The sequence below is a fragment of the Polypterus senegalus genome, chromosome 7 (assembly GCF_016835505.1).
Source record: "Polypterus senegalus isolate Bchr_013 chromosome 7, ASM1683550v1, whole genome shotgun sequence".
Lineage (NCBI taxonomy): Eukaryota > Metazoa > Chordata > Cladistia > Polypteriformes > Polypteridae > Polypterus > Polypterus senegalus.
Genome location: NC_053160.1, coordinates 99,324,395 through 99,346,537, shown reverse-complemented (window position 1 = coordinate 99,346,537; position 22,143 = coordinate 99,324,395). Strand labels below are relative to the sequence as shown.

Here is a 22,143-nt window from a genome sequence, read left to right as displayed (position 1 = left end):
AATCTGGGGCTGGCTGACCAAAATGATCACAGACATTTTTTTAATATGCAATCTTGGCAAAAAAATTATTAACAAAGAGTTTGGAGGAAGAAAGCAGACTGCGAAGTTTTAACTCAAAGTCTTTATTAGTTTGAACATACTAAGGTATTGTACCATGTTAGGCATTATGAATGTAGTGAGAATTCAAGCAAAATGACACCCGTTATTGGCTAACTAAAAAAAAGATTACAATGTGCAAGCTTTTGAGGCAGCTCTGGTCTCTTCTTCAGGCAAGATGTCAGAAAGAAGGGGCCTGAGTGGTCTTGAAAGCTTGCATATTGTAATTTTTTAGTTAGCCAATAGAAGGTGTCATTTAGTTTGAACAAAAAGATTGACTGGCACATCATTTTTGGAATGTTAGGAATCATACATTAAAAAGAACATTGGAGGCACACCAAGCAGAAAGTAAAGCTACATTACTGGAAAAAGCAATTGACATAGCAAGGAAAACAACATAGCTATAACTTAAGACTTTCAGACCAGCCGCTGTCCCAGTAACAGACATGTATGGCTTGGCTGGTCAGAGTGGTGGCCCATGACACAGTTACTTATCAGAATACAAGTAGTGTTTACACATCATAGAAGTCTATATGACATCCACTTTTGAACTGATCTTTTAAAAGAAGATGAACTAGTTTGCTGGTAGATTGAGAACAGGAGATAAGCTGACCAGATTCATGCAATCTGGCACATGTCTCACGCAATTCAGAGTCTCCAGACTGAGAACGTGCAGCCACCTGCATTTCAGTATCCAGGGGTCCTAAAAAGATTAGAGAATAAATTGTCAGTGTTGCAATTTTTTTTTCATTTTGTCAAAAGCACAAACACTTTTGAAAGCATTGACTAGCAACCCTCAATTATACGACTAAACAGATTTAAAAATAAATGGAGCTTCAGACCAATCCAGATTAGGATTTTCCAGGTGACTTCTTTTCCCAGTTTAGGAATCTGACTAGACTATGGGTTATCCATTTCACAGGGAGTTTTTTTTTGTTGTCTTCTGCCCCTTTGGGTCTGCATCAATAAATTAATTACTTGCAATGGTAAGGACTTGTCTAGACGTTTTACTTTGAGTTCTGTTTGCAACTACCTCTCCTCTTTATCAAAAAATAGATGAATACAAACTGTCTACTGCCAAATCTGGTCAATCCAATACATGCTTGCTAAATTATAATAAATGCATCAGTTCAGATACAGCCTTGGCATTGTATAGTGTTTTCTATATCTATCAATGTAAATGATTATTAATTTTAATAATATTCAGTTTTTATTGGCATTATTCTAGGTGTAGAGATACACCAGGAAACTGGGGTAAACAGTAATATAAATCAATAAACAGAATAGTAACATGATCAATGAACAAGCCATTAAGTAACACTTATGTGATGAGTGAGAAAATATACAGTTGGTGAAGTGCCTATAAGCTTTAAGCCAAGACTAAAAAACAAAAATAGTCCTTGAATTAAGAACCGGAAGTGTACAAGTGTAGCTGTTCTGATATGTTACATTGAATGTGCCCATTGTGTGAATGGTTTTCATTTTTCAAGGTTATTTATCATCTTTTGGTGCTACAAAACTGCAGAGAAGGGACCATAAGAATGCCCTAGTTGTGGCCTCTCTGTTCCTGAGAAGAAATAGATGCCGGTTGGTTGTCCTTGCTGGTTCCCCCTCGCTTCTGCTATAGAAGGAAAGCAAAGTTATAGAAATAGAGAGTGCAGAATCTTAAATCCTTATAGTGTCAAACATCTTTCAGCAACTAAAGTGCCTGGGTACATGTGAACTATAAGGTTCTTGGGGAAGGAAGGCATAAATAGGCAGTCTACGGCTCTCCCTGGAGGCCCACAATATTTTCCTCCAGCTCATAAATCATTTGCAAATTATTCTCAATATCTTGAGTTTTTTGTGTTAATTTCCACCTCACTGCTCAAATGACAGGATGTGTATTAACATGGTGAAGGTCTAGAGATTACTCTTGATTTTTATTAACTCAAAACTGTTTGCTGTCTTGTTATTAGGAAGATCAGCCGTTGAAAACAGAACAAATCTACATAGTAAGACTTGAGATTATGTGACTCTGAGAGAATGAAACACCTTGAATCTGTGGTTTATCGAGAGTTGTCTGTCAGATGCCTGGACCCCCAACCCCTTACCTTTTGATTTATTTTTTTAAATTTGACGACTGTCTCACCCAGTTGATGAGAATTACAGCTGTTCTGTTTGAACTTCTCTAGTCTCTAAAGGCTGTTACTGCCTGTCTCTGCATTGGTTATTAGCCAACGGGCACATTTTATAATTCTGTACTTTACTTTTGTTTTTTATATAACATATATGCCAAAAAAACAAAAGCAGATGCCGTAATTTTCTTGAATCCCAGCTCAGGCTATGTGTGATTTGCATTTTTTCTCCATACCAGTCTTTACCCTGAATGCTTGGGGTTTCTTACTACATGTCAGTTACTTGAGTGTTTGGTAGTTAATGAAATCTTATTTGTACATATGTAAGTGTAAGTTTGCCCTGGGACATACTGGTGTGCCCTCCAGGGTTAACTGAATTGATTCCAGCCTGAATGGAAGGACTCAGTGGTAATTTTGGGGTTCATACCACCTTAGAAGGACTTCTAGGAAAAGAATGAAGACATTTTATTGCAAACTTACACCCAGCTTTTCTTTTAAAACTTATCAAGCCCCACCTTATACAGCCACAAAAATAGTAAGCTCACAGTACAACTGATTTTAAGTAAAACTGATCTCTTTCATGTAGTCTATTTACTCTGTAAGCTTCTGCAGTTGCTTTTATTGCTGTTATAATCCAGACTTTGCCTTATATTTTTTCAGCTTTTTGTTAGCCACTAAAAATATTAAAATACGTTATTCTGGGGGGTTTATAAGTCAAGGAATTATATGTGGTCGGATTGTTTGTTTTTTTTACTATTCAGAAGTAAAAAAAACCACTTTTTGAAATAACACCATTTTGGATTTATTATGCACATTCCCATTTTTTACATTTTTTGGTGCAGTTTCCGGACTAGGACGATTGGGAATATGCTACCTGTGACATAGGTGTATAAAGATCAGTGTCGTATACTTCCTGACTGTCAGAGTTTATGAATAAATCAAAATAAAAAAAAGTTGCATTTCTGTTGCTGAAATTCTTTTCTATTCTTTGACTTTGATTAAAGTCTTGCGTTTTGGCAATATGAAATATTCTAGTTCTGATTCTTTTCTTACATTTCTCATTCCATGATTTTGTCTCACATCCTAGCCTTTGCTTATTTCATTCCTGCCCTTCAAGTTAGGACCATGGCTTGTTTTTCTGTGATGTATTTTTTTTTACTTTAAGTTCAATACAATTTTCATTGTGCTGGAAAAATGACAATAAAGGCTTCCTTCCTTCTAATAAGCAGAAAAACAGCCAGGAAAACAAATTGTAACCACAGGAGGAAATAACAATCTCCTTCCCAAATTACCCTGCAAACAAGGGTCCATATAGGATTAAAATTTATTGTTGCTCATGCATGCCAGTGAAATAGGCCAGACTTACTCAAGAGCTCCAGAGAAGAAAGAGGAATTTTATAATAAAAAAAGGGAAAATTAAGGATTCAGATTTCTGGCATGGTGCTAACTAACCTCCAACCAAATGCACAGCATCTTGCCATTTCTTACATTGCAGCTATTGATCCATACTGCTGAAATTTCAAGTAAAGTTAGATTAAAGAAAGAGGATTTCCAAACGTTTACAGAGAATAAGTCAGGAGATTTCTTGTGAAAGGCTATGATTAGTTTACAATCAAGATCCATCTTATGATTCTATTTAAACTGCTGCTACCCTGTGTAGTCAGTACAATAATATACCTTGACAAAGACACTCTAATATACAGGCAATAATTACATTGTTCCATTTATCACATTTTTATTTGTTTTATAAAGGACTCTTTTACAGTGCATGCTCTGGATAAACCAGTTCTAAAACTGAAGGATGGATAGATGGATGCTTTTCAGCGTATGTGGTAATAGGCACTATACAAAACAAATTTATATCACCCTCTATACATCACAATTCAGTCCTCTCCAATTCAGATCTCACCACACTAGAATCCATCTATTTTTCTCTATCTAGGTCTTCAATTACAGAGTCTACATGTTTTATAGAAAGGTCTTTAATTTCTACCCAGAAACATTTACTAAAGTGATTAACTTAAGGGCAGTGTTCGCCCCAGAAATGTTTTCCAGCCGGGTGGCATGAAAAAGTAGCCGGGTGGGGACCGACGGGGAAATTTGATGGTGGGGAAAATTAAATGTGCACTATTTTTATTAGATAATTATTATTAATTATTTTCCAATGCTCAATGCTTCCTTTTTTAAGATTTGACACTTGTGCCAGAATATTTTTAAAATTTAAGAAGTATCCAATTCATGATCCTACAACCCTAACAAATATTTTTAATAACAATTGTTATGACATAAACCAATAGGCACAATATTGTCGCTATCGGGAAGAAAAGTGAAAACAATTTTTTTTAAAAAAAGTATGGGAAACCTAATGAAGAAAAATTAAAAAAATATTCCTCAAAGCCAACTTGCATATACAGAAGGTATTTTCATTTCAATATTTATTCTTCTTTTCTTCCTAGAGAGCCAGTTGTCTGCAGGTTTCCCACAATCAAAGCTGTGCTCACTGGGATCACTAGCCCAATATGAGCTAGTTTGGCTAAATTTGTAAATGACTCTTTGAGCTCTGTCGTCGTTGCCATTTTTACTGAAATCTGTTTTGGACTGAAGTCTTTGTATGATTGACTTCTGATCATTTTTGATGCAACTGTCCATTCTTGCCTGCAACTTTCATATTTTAAAATTGGAGGGCTAGCATTTTTAGAGTAATGATCAAAAAGAACTTAAGCAGACTCACTTGAATCGTGAGTTTCTGCATTGAAAACTTTTGAAAAGCTGGAAATAATTGGCATGTCAGGAAATCTTGTATCTAGGTGCTTGACAACTGTCTCTAGGTATTTATCATATATTGCAGTTTTGAATGACATTACATCACTCTGTGTATAAACAATGCGGAGATCTGACCATTCTTCTGCCAGACAAGGCTTTGAAAATATCTCCCAGGAGTGTCTTTCAACTCCATGATGGACAATTTTGTGGTGAGCAAAATTGCCTCAATTTCGGTAAGATTGACATCTTGCCTTTGCCAAGCCTTAGAGAAGTTGGACAACAAAGGTAATATGTCTGAAAGCATCATCAGAGAGGAAACAAAATTGTATGTTTTAATACATCTGCTTAATCCTTCAGCTGTGATGTAATTTCATTCAGTGGCCTTTCTTTCCAGTGCAGCTATGACACTCACCATACACTGTCGTAGTGACTGTACTGCAAAGTCATGAGACAGCCATCTAGCGTCATTGGCTATTTTCATCTTAATCTAGGGAATGTTCAGAATATTTTGAATTTCTGTTAAACCAGCCATCCTAACTGAAGAATTTTGGAAGAAATAGAACAGCTGCCTTAAGATGCCATTCAGTTTTGATAAATAAGGTAAAGCAGCTGCTTGCAAGGGCCAATCGGTGGTTTCACACAGTGGCAGCTGATCAAGAGTCCAGATGTTTTATCTTTAAGCAGTTTTGCCACACCTTTCTGTTTCCCAGTCATAACAGCTGCTCCATCTGACCCTAGTCCAACCAGATTAGCAGTTTTCAAGCCTAGAGTGTCCATAGTCTCACTCAGTGTGTTGGTTATAGTCTCCGCTTTGTCATCAATCATATTGCAGGTTGATACAAAACTAGGTCTGACCTCTTTAGTGACCTGACAAGCATATTTAATGTAAATAATTAATTGTTTTACAACCGAGATGTCTGTGGTTTCAACACATAGAGTACTGAAAAAATTTTCAGCGTGTATATTTTTCAGTATGTTAGACTTTATTTCTGATGCTAAGAAATCCAGCAGCTCTTGCATTATTCTTTCAGAGGTGTAATGTGCATTTTTACCAACATTGAGATGTTGTAAAAAGGAACAACCCATTTCTTTACAGTGTTCCAACAGCTTTTCAAACAACGTTGTATGTGGCAACTCATTTTTTGCCAACCAATGCTTGGATCTTAAAGCTCCCACAAAGGCATCTCTCTATAAGTTATTTAACACAGATACAGATCTTTCAATTTGACCGATTCCAGTCTGCTCTAGTACACGCTTTCCTAAAAGGTCAGCAGAAGACTCAATGTGTGTTTTACTTTTTTTCATGGTCCAGCAAGCTTTTTTTCGAATTCTTGTGCATGGCACGTTTACCCAAGGTAACTCCCTCCTTGGGGGGAGTTTGTTTGAATATTTCATGCACAATTAGCACCACATACCATTTTCTTTGACCATTAGCCAATTAAAATCTTTAAACCATTGTTTGTTTATGCTGGAAAAGCGGTGCTTAGATTTATCAATTGGCAGAGTGTGTGCTGAAGAGATTTCCCCTGATGGAGCAGCCTCTGCAATGTCTTTGTCCGAAATTGCCACATGAGGAGTTGACGCCGCACCTTCATTAGTTTGTGGTGTCTCTTTTTGCTCATGTTGGTAAAATGTTTGGAAAAAAATTGAAAGTAGCTATGAATAAGACTTTTGAGTGGGAAAGTGAGAATCTGTAGGATATTCAATGCACACTTGCACTACGGCAGGGCAAGATATTAACAAAAAAGGATCACTTTAACAAAACCCTCAGCAATTCAGTGACAAACCTTTTGCTCAGGACACAGTGTGTGCTTCAAGGGTTTCTGCACACTTTTTGCAATATGGATGCAGGTCCAAATATATGCAAATATAAGAACGGCAGATGGGGTCACATTAACAAGACCCTCAGAATGAGCAAATATAAAAATGGCAGAGGGAGTCACTTTAACAGGAACCACAATGAGTGCTACAAGGATTTTTGCACAGAGAACACTATATATTTGTTTGCTATGTAATGAACAAGAAGAGAGCAGCTGTACATTTAGCAGCACTCACACAGGCTGCACTGACACTGAGAACAGAGATGTCACTTCCCGACGCCCTTTTTCTAATATCTGACACGATGGTTCCACTGGTCCTTTTTTTATTTTATCAGTCCTCCTCTCGCCCGCCCACCTCCACATCCTCTTTGCTTGTGAACTGCCGCTCCGCTCCCACTATTAGCATGCACAGCCCCCTTTCACCTGCCCACCTCTCCATACTCCTTGCTACTATATTAAGATGCTCCACCCCCGCTATTATGATGTACACCCCATCTCAAAAGCCCACCTCCCCATACTCTGTGCTTGTGAATTCCGCTCCGCCTCATCCCCGCTATTAGCTTTAGCATCGAGTGATCGGCAACATCCAGTCCTGCACCTCTTCCCCCCGCCACTTGCGATCCCTGCTTCTAAAATATTGCCCACCCTCCTGCTTGTCCATTGCCATCTGTGCAAATCATTAGATCTGCCTGTGCTTGCAGATTTGCAGCTGTCATCTCACAATGTCATGAAAGATGACAGCCGGGCGCTCAACTAAATTAGCCAGGCAGAGCGCCCGGCTAAAAGACGCTAGGGAGAACACTGAAGGGTATATACAGTGCATCCGGAAAGTATTCACAGCGCATCACTTTTTCCACATTTTGTTATGTTACAGCCTTATTCCAAAATGGATTAAATTCATTTTTTTCCTCAGAATTCTACACACAACACCCCATAATGACAACGTGAAAAATATTTATATTAAAAATAAAAAAAATTGAGAAAGCACAAGTACGTAAGTATTCACAGCCTTTGCCATGAAGCTCAAAATTGAGCTCAGGTGCATCCTGTTTCCCCTGATCATCCTTGAGATGTTTCTGCAGCTTAATTGGAGTCCACCTGTGGTAAATTAAGTTGATTGGACATGATTTGGAAAGGCACACACCTGTCTATATAAGGTCCCACAGCTGACAGTTCATGTCAGAGCACAAACCAAGCATGAAGTCAAAGGAATTGTCTGTAGACCTTTGAGACAGGATTGTCTTAAGGCACAAATCTGGGGAAGGTTACACAAAAATTTCTGCTGCTTTGAAGGTCCCAATGAGTACACTGGCCTCCATCATCCGTAAGTGGAAGAAGTTCGAAACCACCAGGACTCTTCCTAGAGCTGGCCAGCCATGTAAACTGAGCGATCGGGGGAGAAGGGCCTTAGTCAGGGAGGTGACCAAGAACCAGATGGTCACTCTGTCAGAGCTCCAGAGGTCCTCTGTGGAGAGAGAAGAACCTTCCAGGAGGACAACCATCTCTGCAGCAATCCACCAATCAAGCCTGTATGGTGGAGCAGCCAGACGGAAGCCACTCCTTAGTAAAAGGCACGTGGCAGCTCACCTGGAGTTTGCCAAAAGGCACCTGAAGGACTCTCAGACCATGAGAAAGAAAATTCTCTGGTCTGATGACACAAAGGTTGAACTCTATGGTGTGAATGCCAGGAGTCACGTTTGGAGGAAACCAGGCACCGCTCATCACCAGGCCAATACCATCCCTACAGTGAAGCATGGTGGTGGCAGCATTATGCTGTGGGGATGTTTTTTCAGTGGCAGGAACTGGGAGACTAGTCAGGATAAAGGGAAAGATGACTGAAGCAATGTACAGAGACATCCTGGATGAAAACCTGCTCCAGAGTGCTCTTGACTTCAGACTGGGGCAATGGTTCATCTTTCAGCAGGACAATGACCCTAAGCACACAGCCAAGATATCAAAAGAGTGGCTTCAGGACAACTCTGTGAATGTCCTTGAGTGGCCCAGCCAGAGCCCAGACTTGAATCCAATTGAACATCTCTGGAGAGATCTTAAAATGGCTGTGCACTGACGCTTCCCATCCAACCTGATGGAGCTTGAGAGGTGCTACAAAGAGGAATGGGCAAAACTGGCCAAGGATAGGTGTGCCAAGCTTGTGCCATCATATTCAAAAAGACTTGAGGCTGTAATTGCTGCCAAAGGTGCATCGACAAAGTATTGAGCAAAGGCTGTGAATACTTACGTACATGTGATTTCTCAGTTTTTTTATTTTTAATAAATTTGCAAAAACTTTTAAGTTAAACTTTTTTCACGTTGACATTATAGGGTGTTGTGTGTAGAATTCTGAGGAAAAAAATTAATTTAATCCATTTTGGAATAAGGCTGTAACATAACAAAATGTGGAAAAAGTGATGCGCTGTGAATACTTTCCGGATGCACTGTAATGTGCTGAATTCAACCATATTGAGTCTATCATGGCAGCATTAAGCACAAGGAAAGAACCAACCCTGAAAGGGGCCCTACAATATTGCAGCCACCACATACACACCCATAAGCACATTTACACAGGGCCACTTTAGAATTACCAATTAACCTAGCCTACACATCTTTGGCATACAGGAGAAAAACCTACACAGAGGTGGAGAGGAGAACATGCTATCCCTATGCTGACAAATCAGGCAGTTATGCTAACAAATGACAGGGTTGCTACTATTTTTCAATATCTATAGTACTTCCTTCAAAACTTCACAAATATTTACTAGATCAGCCCTTCTCTGATTTAGTCTTCATGAGTCGCCTTTTTGCTTTACCTGGAGCGTAGTTCAATACTCGGATATCAGGGTTTTCCTCAGCTAGCACTTGGAAGAGCATGTTTCTGGCAGCCTTTGACGAGCAATATAGAGACCATGACTTGAAAGGTTTCAGAGCACACAGGGAGCTTATGTTGACAATGGTTCGTTTCAGTCCTGGTCTTTTGACGAAGTGCTTCAAGAGGGAGGCAGTAAGGCACAAAGCCGAGCTAAAATTGAAAGAGAAGTACTGGTCGACCTCTTCCAATTCTGTCAAATTGACAACAAACTTGGAGATGTCTCCTAAGGATGCTGTAACAGAAAAAGGGTGAGACATGAAATTTTATCACAGTCAAGACTACAAAAATAATAAAGCATAAAACTGCTTGTGATTTATCATTACATCAAAGAGTCACACATACTGTATGACGTTAACAATTTCATAAATCCTTTTGAAAGTTTAATATCTCAGTAAGTGCTGAAGAAATACGTAAATAAATACTTACCAGCAGTTTCAGCACAACAACAATTTATTTCTTGTATAGCCAAAAAAATATCACACAAGGAATGCCTCAAAGGGCTTTAACTGTCCCCGTTTTTTGTTAGCTCCCCAGTCTTGACTGTCTAAGAAGTAAAATAAAATCAAAAATTTTAGAGAGAAAAAAAATGGAAGAAATCTTGAGAAAGGCAATTCAGAGAGAACCTTTTCCGGGGAAGCTGGACGTGCAATGAGTGTCAAAATAATGGGGTAAATGCAACATATAAAACAGAGCACAAATAATCATCTTCACTGAGCTTGATGTTCAATCTATCATTGCCACCTCAGATATACAACAGTACAAACTACTTTGTTCTTGCACAAATCTCCTCACCAAATGCAGGTGCAGAGCAGCATGACAACCCAAGGTAAAATGTAAGAAATAGATTATACCACTCATTAAAAACAGAATTATCACATACCTGTATAAGGATACAGATTTGTTAAGATACATCAAAAACAAACAACAACAAATTAGCATAAATGAGAAAACAACAAGAGAAGCTAATTGTAGAACCTTGGCTAGATTGTTAAAAAGAAGTTAGACAAGCTGCCTCCCCACTACTGGCCATGTTTGTACAATATGAGAACTACAATAGTGCTTGCATATTTTAGCTTTAACTATAAAACAGCCCTAAAATGTATGCGTTGTCAATATTTTAATGTTTTCTTCTGTGCCTCACTAACAGCAATAACCTAATATACAGAAGTGTGATTGTCAAGGGCAGCCATTCACTGTCACAAAGCCCTGGTCCAGATGTAAGAAAACAAGCTCTAATGCAGACAGTAGGCTATATAGCTTATGGGTTCTTGGGAGGGTGTCTTCCTATTCCTATTCCCTAAGCAGGAATATAAACATGACAGCATTTGCAAGAGTGAAATGTCCCCACAAATTTCTTGGGGCATTGTTCTAATCTACCCAGTAGTGTACAGTTCAGCAATGTTGGGAACCTGTATACCTGGCAGAGTAATCAGCTCAGATGGAAACTTCCTGGCACTGGAATGGATCCTTACAGTGGAAGTGTTATCACTGATGAGGACTGCCAGTGCTGTGCTGCCCTGGGGACAAGCTGATGTCCAGTTGTCTGAAGGTATGTACAATCATTTTTTCCCCTCCATTGACATCTTGTTTTAAAAGAATAGGTTTCTAGTGGGAGGACTGATCGTGAACTAACTTAAAGTATTGAATTGAATTATTAAAGTGCTAAGACATTAAGACCCCGATTTAAAAAGTTAATAGAAACCCACAAATTTGACATTTGATAGTGGTGTGGTCACAATTTTGTTTTTAGCTTTTTTCCATGATACTGTGTTTTACTTTATCCTTACTTTATATACTGTATAAGTGTGTACAGCAGACCCTGCCATAACAAAGACGGGTCTCATATCTTAAAAGACATACTTCCTCATTCACTCCTGGATACTCATATCCTATGACCCATTCATTTACATCACATACACACAAGTTATATTTATGCATGATAAGGAATGTAGGGATTTCAGTATAGTATTTTTAAAGAATAAGATAATCTTCATTGACTACATTTATTCACCAGTGTTTTCTGTTCAGTAACCTAAAAATAGACTTCTTTAAATCAAAAATAAAAAATTCATACATTCTAGTATTAGCAAAAGATAATTTGGTAAATACCAAAATTATTCAAGATATCTACACTAACTATTTAAGGCTGCATTTGTATCAAAACATCCTTCAAGTGAGGTTTTTCTAAATTACTTTGTCTGGCTTGTGACATTAACTGTTGTAAGATTTATGTTTGCATCAGTATATGGAGGAGAGGTTAGCAGGATAATACTTACTGAAGAGTAAGATTTAATAAATTAGTCAAAATAATTCATATTTCAAATGTCACAAACCCCTGAAGGTTTAAGGTTTCAAATGTCATCCTTTGTCTTCTTTTTATATTTGCTCAAACCTTAAAGCTATTTTTGTGAAATCAAATTGATCAACTAAAATTGAATCCATACCCTCAGAATTCCTATATAACAGCCAGTCTTGTAAGCATGTTAGAAGGTTGCCTTTCTGGGCTCATTTAAGTGAAGACCCAAGACACAAGAAACATAACTGCTAAATGTCTTGTCTCTTTACTCACAGCTCTGAGGATACACCCAGTGAGGTCAAGTGACTCCACCCCTTCCAGTCCACAGGCTACTAGAGCAGGGTGCTCCCAGGAGGAGGTGTTGAATTTGTGTATAAGCAGATAGAGGTCCCTCCTGAAGCCTGACCACTCTTTAGAGTTTTGTTACTGCAGCCAATGACTGTTAGACTTTGTTATTGCCAAGTTTGACTACGATTCCAGAATGAGCTACTGAGCTGGACTGATCTAAACTGCAGCCACTACTCATAACTGGAGACAGCATCCTATTATTTTAATATTCAAATACTTCTGGCACATTTTAGTTGTTATATTAATTAACAGAATGGCACGGTGGGTAGCGCTGCTGCCTCACAGTTAAGAGACCTGGGTTCGCTTCCCGGGTCCTCTCTGTGTGGAGTTTGCATGTTCTGTGTCTGCATGGGTTTCCTCTGGGTACTCCGGTTTCCTCCCACAGTCCAAAGGCATGCAGGTTAGGTGCATTGGCGATCCTAAATTGTTCCTAGTGTGTGCTTGGTGTGTGGGTGTGTGTGTATTTGCACGCCCTGCAGTGGGCTTGCGCCCTGCCTGGGGTTTGTTTCCTGTGTTGGTTGGGATTGGCTCCATCAAACCCCCATGACCTTTTAGTTAGGATAAAGCGGGTTGGATGATGGATGGATGGATATTAATGAACATAAATTTGGCTTAAAAACTGATCAGATGAGAAGAATCAAAATTTAGAATGATATTTCTTTAGCAGTTCTTACAACTACATGCCTCGGCTATTATGTGCTTCCATTGACTCAGAGTGGTCTGTCTTGTTAATTAAAACATTATATGCTGACCCGTATGAATGTCTTTATCATTTGGATGTTTTGAAACATTACATAAATATATTTTATTTTGGAATGAACATACATAGTAGGTCCATTCTTCACTTTTGTGGACTAGATACATTTACAGATAAGTGGGTTAGAGAATGGATGCAAACACAACCCATGCATTTTTATTTCTTAACTAATTCAGAATGGGTAAATGTGGAAAAAATGAAAGCCTTTTTTACCTTGAAACAGCAGAGTGATTTTAACTTGATTTAATTAAACTAAGTGACCTTGCTGCTTCGAGTGAAGCCTGATGTGACATAAGAAGCTAGAGGCCAGAGCACATAGTAAAAACTGCATGCTCCCATAGACATACTTGTTCACCTGAAAAGAGCTACACAGATAAACTATCCATGCTATATGAAGAGAAAACAATTTGCACTGATCCTAGAAAATGGATAAGTCATGTGGCCTCTAGTACAAACCGGATTCCAAAAAAGTTGGGACACTAAACAAATTGTGAATAAAAACTGAATGCAATGATGTGGAGATGGCAAATGTCAATATTTTATTTGTAATAGAACGTAGATGACAGATCAAACGTTTAATCCGAGTAAATGTATCATTTTAAAGGAAAAATATGTTGATTCAAAATTTCACGGTGTCAACAAATCCCAAAAAAGTTGGGACAAGTAGCAAGAAGAGGCTGGAAAAAGTAAATTTGAGCATAACGAAGAGCTGGAAGACCAATAAACACTAATTAGGTCAATTGGCAACATGATTGGGTATAAAAAGCTTCTCAGAGTGGCAGTGTCTCTCAGAAGCCAAGATGGGTAGAGGATCACCAATTCCCACAATGTTGCGCAGAAAGATAGTGGAGCAATATCAGAAAGGTGTTACCGAAAAATTGAAAAGACTTTGCATCTATCATCATCAACTGTGCATAACATATTCCGAAGATTCAGAGAACAATCTCTGTGCGTAAGGGTCAAGGCCGTAAAACCATACTGGATGCCCGTGATGTCCGGGCCCTTAAACGACACTGCACCACAAACAGGAATGCTACTGTAAAGGAAATCACAGAATGGGCTCAGGAATACTTCCAGAAACCATTGTCAGTGAACACAATCCACCGTGCTATCCGCCGTTGCCAGCTGAAACTCTACAGTGCAAAGAAGAAGCCATTTCTAAGCAAGATCCACAAGATCAGGTGTTGTCACTGGGCCAGGGATCATTTAAAATGGAGTGTGGCAAAATGGAAGGCTGTTCTGTGGTCAGACGAGTCACGATCCGAAGTTCTTTTGGAAATCTGGGACGCCATGTCATCCGGACCAAAGAGGACAAGGACAACCCAAGTTGTTATCAACGCTCAGTTCAGAAGCCTGCATCTCTGATGGTATGGGGTTGCATGAGTGTGTGTGGCATGGGCAGCTTGCATGTCTGGAAAGGCACCATCAATGCAGAAAAATATATTCAGGTTCTAGAACAACATATGCTCCCATCCAGACGTCATCTCTTTCAGGGAAGACCCTGCATTTTTCAACAAGATAATGCCAGACCACATTCTGCATCAATCACAACATCATGGCTGCGTAGGAGAAGGATCCGGGTACTGAAATGGCCAGTCTGCAGTCCAGATCTTTCACCTATACAGAACATTTGGTGCATCATAAAGAGGAAGGTGCGACAAAGAAGGCCCAAGACGATTGAACAGTTAGAGGCCTGTATTAGACAAGAATGGGAGAGCATTCCTATTTCTAAACTTGAGAAACTGGTCTCCTCGGTCCCCAGACGTCTGTTGAGTGTTGTAAGAAGAAAGGGAGATGCCACACAGTGGTGAAAATGGCCTTGTCCCAACTTTTTTGGGATTTGTTGACACCATGAAATTCTGAATCAACATATTTTTCCCTTAAAATGACACATTTTCTCAGTTTAAACTTTTGTTCCGTGATTTATGTTCTATTCTGAATAAAATATTAGAAGATGGCACCTCCACATCATTGCATTCAGTTTTTATTCACTATTTGTATAGTGTCCCAACTTTTTTGGAATCCGGTTTGTACATGAGCAGGGAGCAACATCAAGATACGAATAGACGAAAAGATAGTGGACTCTGACTATGAACGTAAACAAAATTGTAACCAATGCAAACAATGTTTTAACCAGTGTCAGGAATGCCAGGGGCAACGACCCGGCCGGGACGCCGTGAGGGACCGGATGTGGGTCTGTGCCCACCCTTGATCACGTGGGGGCCGCGCCATCCTGGTTGTTTTGGGGGCCACGGGTCGAGGGCATGGAAGCCCCACCCTGTAGGGGCCCGTGGTCACCACCAGGAGGCGCCCCGATGCCTTGGGGACCTGTTACCTCAGCACTTCCGCCACACCAGGAAGTGCTGGGGGGAAGAATTAGGAGGACAGCCATTGAGCTGCCGGGAGAACAGCCGGCACTTCCGCCACGCTGGGGCGTGGCCAACAGGGGGAGTACCGGACGGAAACCACCTAGAGCTCATCCGGGAGCATATAAAAGGGGCCGTCTCCCTTCATTCAAGGCTGGAGTCGGGTGGAAGAAGGACGAGGCAGGAGCAGAGATTGTGGAGGCGGCCCGAAGAAAAGGCATTGAGTGGCCAGGACTGTGTGTTTGGGGTTTGTGCACTTTATTCTGTGTCTGAGTGACATCTCCTAATTGTATATAGTGTATATAATAAATACATGTGGTGGTGAAAAACATGTCCACCTGTCTGTGTCCGGGTCGGCTCCACACCAGTTACATTTAAAATAAACACTTATAATGCTGCTTATTTAAATGGTAGTGTGCTCCCAAATCATTTGTGAAGACAGGCCATTCACATCTGCACAAAAAGCCAAGAATTCAGGAGAAGGAGAGGAAATTAAAGGGTCATTGCTGCACAGTGTTTCCAGGTCCCTCTAATCTCCTTGGTTGAATCTCTAAAGTTTTTAGGGAAGCTATACATAAACATTTAAATGATTTGCAAGCTGGTAATAAGCTAATGCCAGAGTTGTTCATAGGTTATCTGAACTCTTAAGATACCAGCAACAACACTAATGTAATTAAAAAAGGTATACATCATAATGTAGTATTTTGAGTGTAATATTGAGTCTTGTATGTTGTTGCTTCCTGTGTAAAGTATATACAGTACTCTTAAGAGTGGTGCAAGTAGATGTATACTGGCAGTGCCAACTCTGACAATCTGTCCTGAGCATAAAGATGCACATATACAGACTTGTATCACATGGGAAAGCTGCCTCCCACTGAGACTTAGCTGGGGCATGACCTTTGCAATGGTTAAAATTATCTGAAAAACAGGTTTAAAAAAAAACAAAAAAAAAAAACAACGCTTATTGTAATCTATTTGGATAGTCTACCAGCAGGAAAATATAATTGGCATAGCCAGGACTGTGTGACCATGACACAACACCTAGAAATAACATTTACTTTTCTTATGAATTCTCTTCCATGTCTTGGAAACTTTATTTGAGCAACTGACCCTTTCAAGCTTACTGCATGTGCCTTATTTTATAGATGCTTGATACGGACAGATTCTACAGAATTTTAATATAATTGAAAAAAAAAAAATGCTAGTCATGGATGGAGCCCCAAAAAACTTGTGGGCCACCAATTGATGATCTAGTTTACAGGATTCTGCACTCATAAACTGAAGTGATATACAGTGGTGTGAAAAACTATTTGCCCCCTTCCTGATTTCTTATTCTTTTGCATGTTTGTCACACAAAATGTTTCTGATCATCAAACACATTTAACCATTAGTCAAATATAACACAAGTAAACACAAAATGCAGTTTTTAAAATGATGGTTTTTATTATTTAGGGAGAAAAAAAAATCCACACCTACATGGCCCTGTGTGAAAAAGTAATTGCCCCCTTGTTAAAAAAATAACCCAACTGTGGTGTATCACACCTGAGTTCAATTTCCGTAGCCACCCCCAGGCCTGATTACTGCCACACCTGTTTCAATCAAGAAATCACTTAAATAGGAGCTGCCTGACACAGAGAAGTAGACCAAAATCACCTCAAAAGCTAGACATCATGCCAAGATCCAAAGGAATTCAGGAACAAATGAGAACAGAAGTAATTGAGATCTATCAGTCTGGTAAAGGTTATAAAGCCATTTCTAAAGCTTTGGGACTCCAGCGAACCACAGTGAGAGCCATTATCCACAAATGGCAAAAACATGGAACAGTGGTGAACCTTCCCAGGAGTGGCGGCCGACCAAAATTACCCCAACAGCGCAGAGACGACTCATCCAAGAGGTCACAAAAGACCCCAGGACAACGTCTAAAGAACTGCAGGCCTCACTTGCCTCAATTAAGGTCAGTGTTCACGACTCCACCATAAGAGAGAGACTGGGCAAAAACGGCCTGCATGGCAGATTTCCAAGACGCAAACCACTGTTAAGCAAAAAGAACATTAGGGCTCGTCTCAATTTTGCTAAGAAACATCTCAATGATTGCCAAGACTTTTGGGAAAATACCTTGTGGACTGATGAGACAAAAGTTGAACTTTTTGGAAGGCAAATGTCTCGTTACATCTGGCGTAAAAGGAACACAGCATTTCAGAAAAAGAACATCATACCAACAGTAAAATATGGTGGTGGTAGTGTGATGGTCTGGGGTTGTTTTGCTGCTTCAGGACCTGGAAGGCTTGCTGTGATAGATGGAACCATGAATTCTACTGTCTACCAAAAAATCCTGAAGGAGAATGTCCAGCCATCTGTTCGTCAACTCAAGCTGAAGCGATCTTGGGTGCTGCAACAGGACAATGACCCAAAACACACCAGCAAATCCACCTCTGAATGGCTGAAGAAAAACAAAATGAAGACTTTGGAGTGGCCTAGTCAAAGTCCTGACCTGAATCCAATTGAGATGCTATGGCATGACCTTAAAAAGGCGGTTCATGCTAGAAAACCCTCAAATAAAGCTGAATTACAACAATTCTGCAAAGATGAGTGGGCCAAAATTCCTCCAGAGCGCTGTAAAAGACTCACTGCAAGTTATCGCAAATGCTTGATTGCAGTTATTGCTGCTAAGGGTGGCCCAACCAGTTATTAGGTTCAGGGGGCAATTACTTTTTCACACAGGGCCATGTAGGTTTATTTTTTTTTTTCTCACTAAATAATAAAAACCATCATTTTAAAACTGCATTTTGTGTTTACTTGTGTTATATTTGACTAATGGTTAAATGTGTTTGATGATCAGAAACATTTTGTGTGGCAAACATGCAAAAGAATAAGAAATCAGGAAGGGGCAAATAGTTTTTCACACCACTGTAAATAACAGCAAAGTTAAATTATTTTTTTTCTTAGTGTTACAACAGCTGACAAGTACAACACTACACTATTGAGCTCAGGACCAATGAAAGCAGGGAACTTGGCTTGTAGGACTGCATAAATTCTGTAAGTGAAGATGTCATATTTTCAGATTAACCAGACTTTGAGATACAGCAGGTGAAATGCTCAGGCTTTAACAGCACCCATCCCTGGGAGTGAGTTTTAAAGATTTCTCTCAGAGCTTTTGAAGACAGATTTCCGGTTGACTGGAAGTTGTGGCAAGCCTAAGGTGATTTTTTTGGAGTTGGGCAAGTTTTTTTCTTCTTGAAATTGAATCATTACAGAAACTGTAAAAATATCTGCCTTGTACTTCTTTAAAATGAGCAACAACTATAAAGGAAGGCCTATACAGGGCAGTGAAATATTTTGGCTTATTTTTAACTTTTTCCTCTTTGAAATTATTATATGGTACAGTTTTCACTAAATTTTGCCTTTAATTTTCTATACTACAGGGACATTCAACAGGCCTCGAATATTCTGTTGTAACTCCCGTTAGGATGAAACAATTTGAAACTAAAAAATATATAGTATATTCCTTACATATGCATAATCAATTGCATTACATGTGATGCTGGAAGTGGTTTCCATTTTCTTCCAGACACATTTCAACATGGTGTTCCATGTTCCTGAATGTATTGGCAAGCGTCTTGGGGGAACAGCAGCAATTTCATGTTGGATGTTTTCCTTCAAATCTTCCACAGCATGAGGCTTGTTCTGGTAGACTTTTCCTTTGAGCATACCCCAAAGGAAGAAGTCAGGTGGTGTCAGATCCAGCAACCATGGTGGCCAAAGCCCCTTTGAAATTACCCTGTTTCTGAAGGACAACTCGGTCTCTGCAATGCTCCTTGCCGATGTGTGACATGTTGCTCCAACTTGAGGAAGTAAGCTTCCGTTAACTAACGATCATCCAATTGATTCTGACATCTCTTAAACGAATTGGTGACCCAATAGGTTCACACCATGAAGACGCACAACTCAATACTGTAGACCACCATCCAGATGAGAAGTCAAGTGACTGAGTGAAGGGGTACAAGCGGTATGCACCCAGAAGTTGCAAATGGAGGTTAAACGTCACGATGGATGTCCTCATTGTTCCAACGCAGTGTTCATCTTGGCTTTTTCGAAGCTCCACATACTGAGGACCACATTGCACGTTGTTTCGTTCAGATTGCTTTGTCTTAGCAAGAGTTACTGCAGAATATTCAGGGCCTGTTTCAAGTGAATCTCCCTATATATGTCATCAATATGAAGAACATCGTGTCTTCTTGGAGTTAACTGAGAAATACCGTACATCAGATTTTTAGAAGACTAATTCATCACTAAATATTTTTGTTTAACTCTTTCCGCAATCCTGTTATTAAGGTTTAAGAGCCACATCTGAATTTTTCAGAGACAATAACTCTCTCTTTTAATGGGAGAAGTATACCTGTTTACAGGCAGTGGTTGGGCAGAATTACAACAGAACAGGCAGATTTGCATTACTGCTGTGCTAAAACAAGAAAACTGTTACTTTTACAAATAAAGATGGCAAAAATTTTAGAATTCTGTCACCATCAGTGCCTATTATGTCACAAAATCAGTTTCTTTGGTTGCTGCATTGATCAAACATACTTAAGTTGCTGACAGTTGTACCTTCACCTCTCGAAGTACACTAGTAATAAGTAATAAGCAAAAGAAAAACACTGGGTTTCTGTGTTTTTTTGTAGAGCAGAGACAACAATTAAAAGAAACAGGCCAGAGACCTTAAGACACACTACAGCCAAGGTCATTAACGCAATGCGATAAAGTAGCAAACTGTCACATTTCTGGGAAAATGTCTTGTTCTACTAATTTTGCTACATTTTTTCTTTGATTGAGGCTATTGTTCAATTACTGTAGTTTTTGTGTTTTGGCATTCATGACGTTTTGACCGGATGAAATAATCAGACAACACAAGTATGTATTGTAATGCACGTCCATACAGAGGTTTAATGCAGCATATACTTTATTACATATACATGTAGAATGGGGAGGACAGAAGGAGGTACATGCTTCTGAGTAAAACAACTTGGGTAAAGAAAATGACTTTTGCTTATGTTGGGGGGAAAAACTATTTTTGTTTTGCTTTTTTGTTTTCTTTTTTTTTTTTGTGTACGAGATGCTGCATGGGAACCCAGAATCGAGTCAGAGCTTCCAAGTCATATCAAGGTCTCGCTTTTGTTTTGTTCTGATCTTGTGAAATGAGGTAACTCTTTCAGAGTGATGGCTGTCTTGTGTCTATTCAGCACTGACCCTCCAAAGTGAATACACTGTTTCAGTCAGGCCACCACTAGTCTCCAGCTGCCCGTGTTTGTTTATTCATCCAGCCAGCCTAAAGCTTTAATGGCAGCTGTGTAGCTTTTCTATTGTCTCTATAGCATACCAATATAAAAATGAAAACGAATAGGTTACAAATCCTCAAGATCATTCTTATAGGACATCAGATTAATATTAAAGGTCTATTTCTCCTTCTATGGTCCAGTTTCCTCTTCCTGATGCAATTTTTAGGATTAAACTAACTGTGCTTGAAGATTATATTAAATTGATTTCATGACTCTTCTTGAAATGCCTGCCTTCGCTGCTTGCTTCATATAATTCTCCCCAACACCTACATATTCTGCCATTGAGATATAGGCAGAAAATAATGAAAATGACCAGGAGAATGAGATGTAGTCAGAAGTCAACCTGTTTGTCACCTTAAAAATCAATCTTAACTCTTTTACCTAAGCCAGAAACAGAAACGAATATTTGTAGTAAGAAAAAAAATGCTGAAGGACAGTTTTTTCAAAGTAAAAATAGGAAACTCGTTGCTAAATTTAGTCTACTTGCAATCAAAGATAACCAGGAAGTGCACAGCACCGACCTTTATCCCTGTCACTGCAGTGATAACATAAATCACGCAGTTTTGGCAATCTGTGTCAAATGGCAGCCTGAAACACTTAAAATATTTTGATGACTTCAATATGTTGTTCCTACAGTCATTCGGAGTACATAATTGGAATCCTGGTATTCCAAAACCTCTAATAGAGGAAAGGAAAACTGAAACAGACATCAGATAAGCAAAAAAGAATCACACAAGACACCAGGAGCAAATTCAACATTAGTTTTTAGTAATTAATACCATCTGTGTCTTTTTATTTTTAACTTTGCTGAAGGGTTCCTACTGAATGGTTTTCACTTTGGGCATCATTTTTTGGTTATAAAAACATCTTAACATTTCAACATTATGTTTATGATATTTTCACGCTGCCTTTTTGTGTTCAGGTTTTTGGATGCTCACACCTATTTGTAGCTGTCTGGTTGGCTGGCTGGCTTCAGCCATATTGTTTACAGGTTTTTGTGTTGTCATATCACACTGTGGTCATGAGGCATTTTGAAGATGGATATGAAAAACAAATTACTGCATGGTGGCTCCTTTTAAAAATCTGTTCATAGAGACAGGATTTATTAGTGTGTCTATTTCACTTTGCTTTTAGTTTTGTACTGGGCTTTGATGCTTGGTATTTTTGACCCGAGTCATTTAATATTTTATCTCACATCTCCAGGTCCTTGAAACTTTTCTTTCTATTGTTAACTCCTTTCTTACTGTGTTAGTACAGCCTACAGACAGAAAATCTCTAAAGGAAATGTCACTTACTCCTTTAACATTTTAGTTTGCTGTTACAAATTCCAGTATTTGATGGAACAAGACAGTTCTCTTTAGCTGTTGTGTCCACACAGAAATTT

The 22,143-nt window shown here is 39.2% G+C and overlaps 1 protein-coding gene across 1 annotated transcript in view; it reads right to left on the bottom strand.

Moving 5' to 3' along the window:
* Positions 1-297: 297 nt before the first annotated feature.
* LOC120532738 (sepiapterin reductase-like) overlaps positions 298-22,143 on the bottom strand; it is a 49,364-nt gene continuing 27,518 nt past the window's right edge. Inside the window, exons 2-3 of the mRNA XM_039759067.1 lie at positions 9,604-9,894; positions 298-799 (exon numbers count right to left, since the gene is read on the bottom strand). Coding sequence (XP_039615001.1) covers positions 609-799; positions 9,604-9,894 — 482 coding nt within the window. The 3' untranslated portion in view covers positions 298-608. The remainder of the gene's footprint in view (positions 800-9,603; positions 9,895-22,143) is intronic.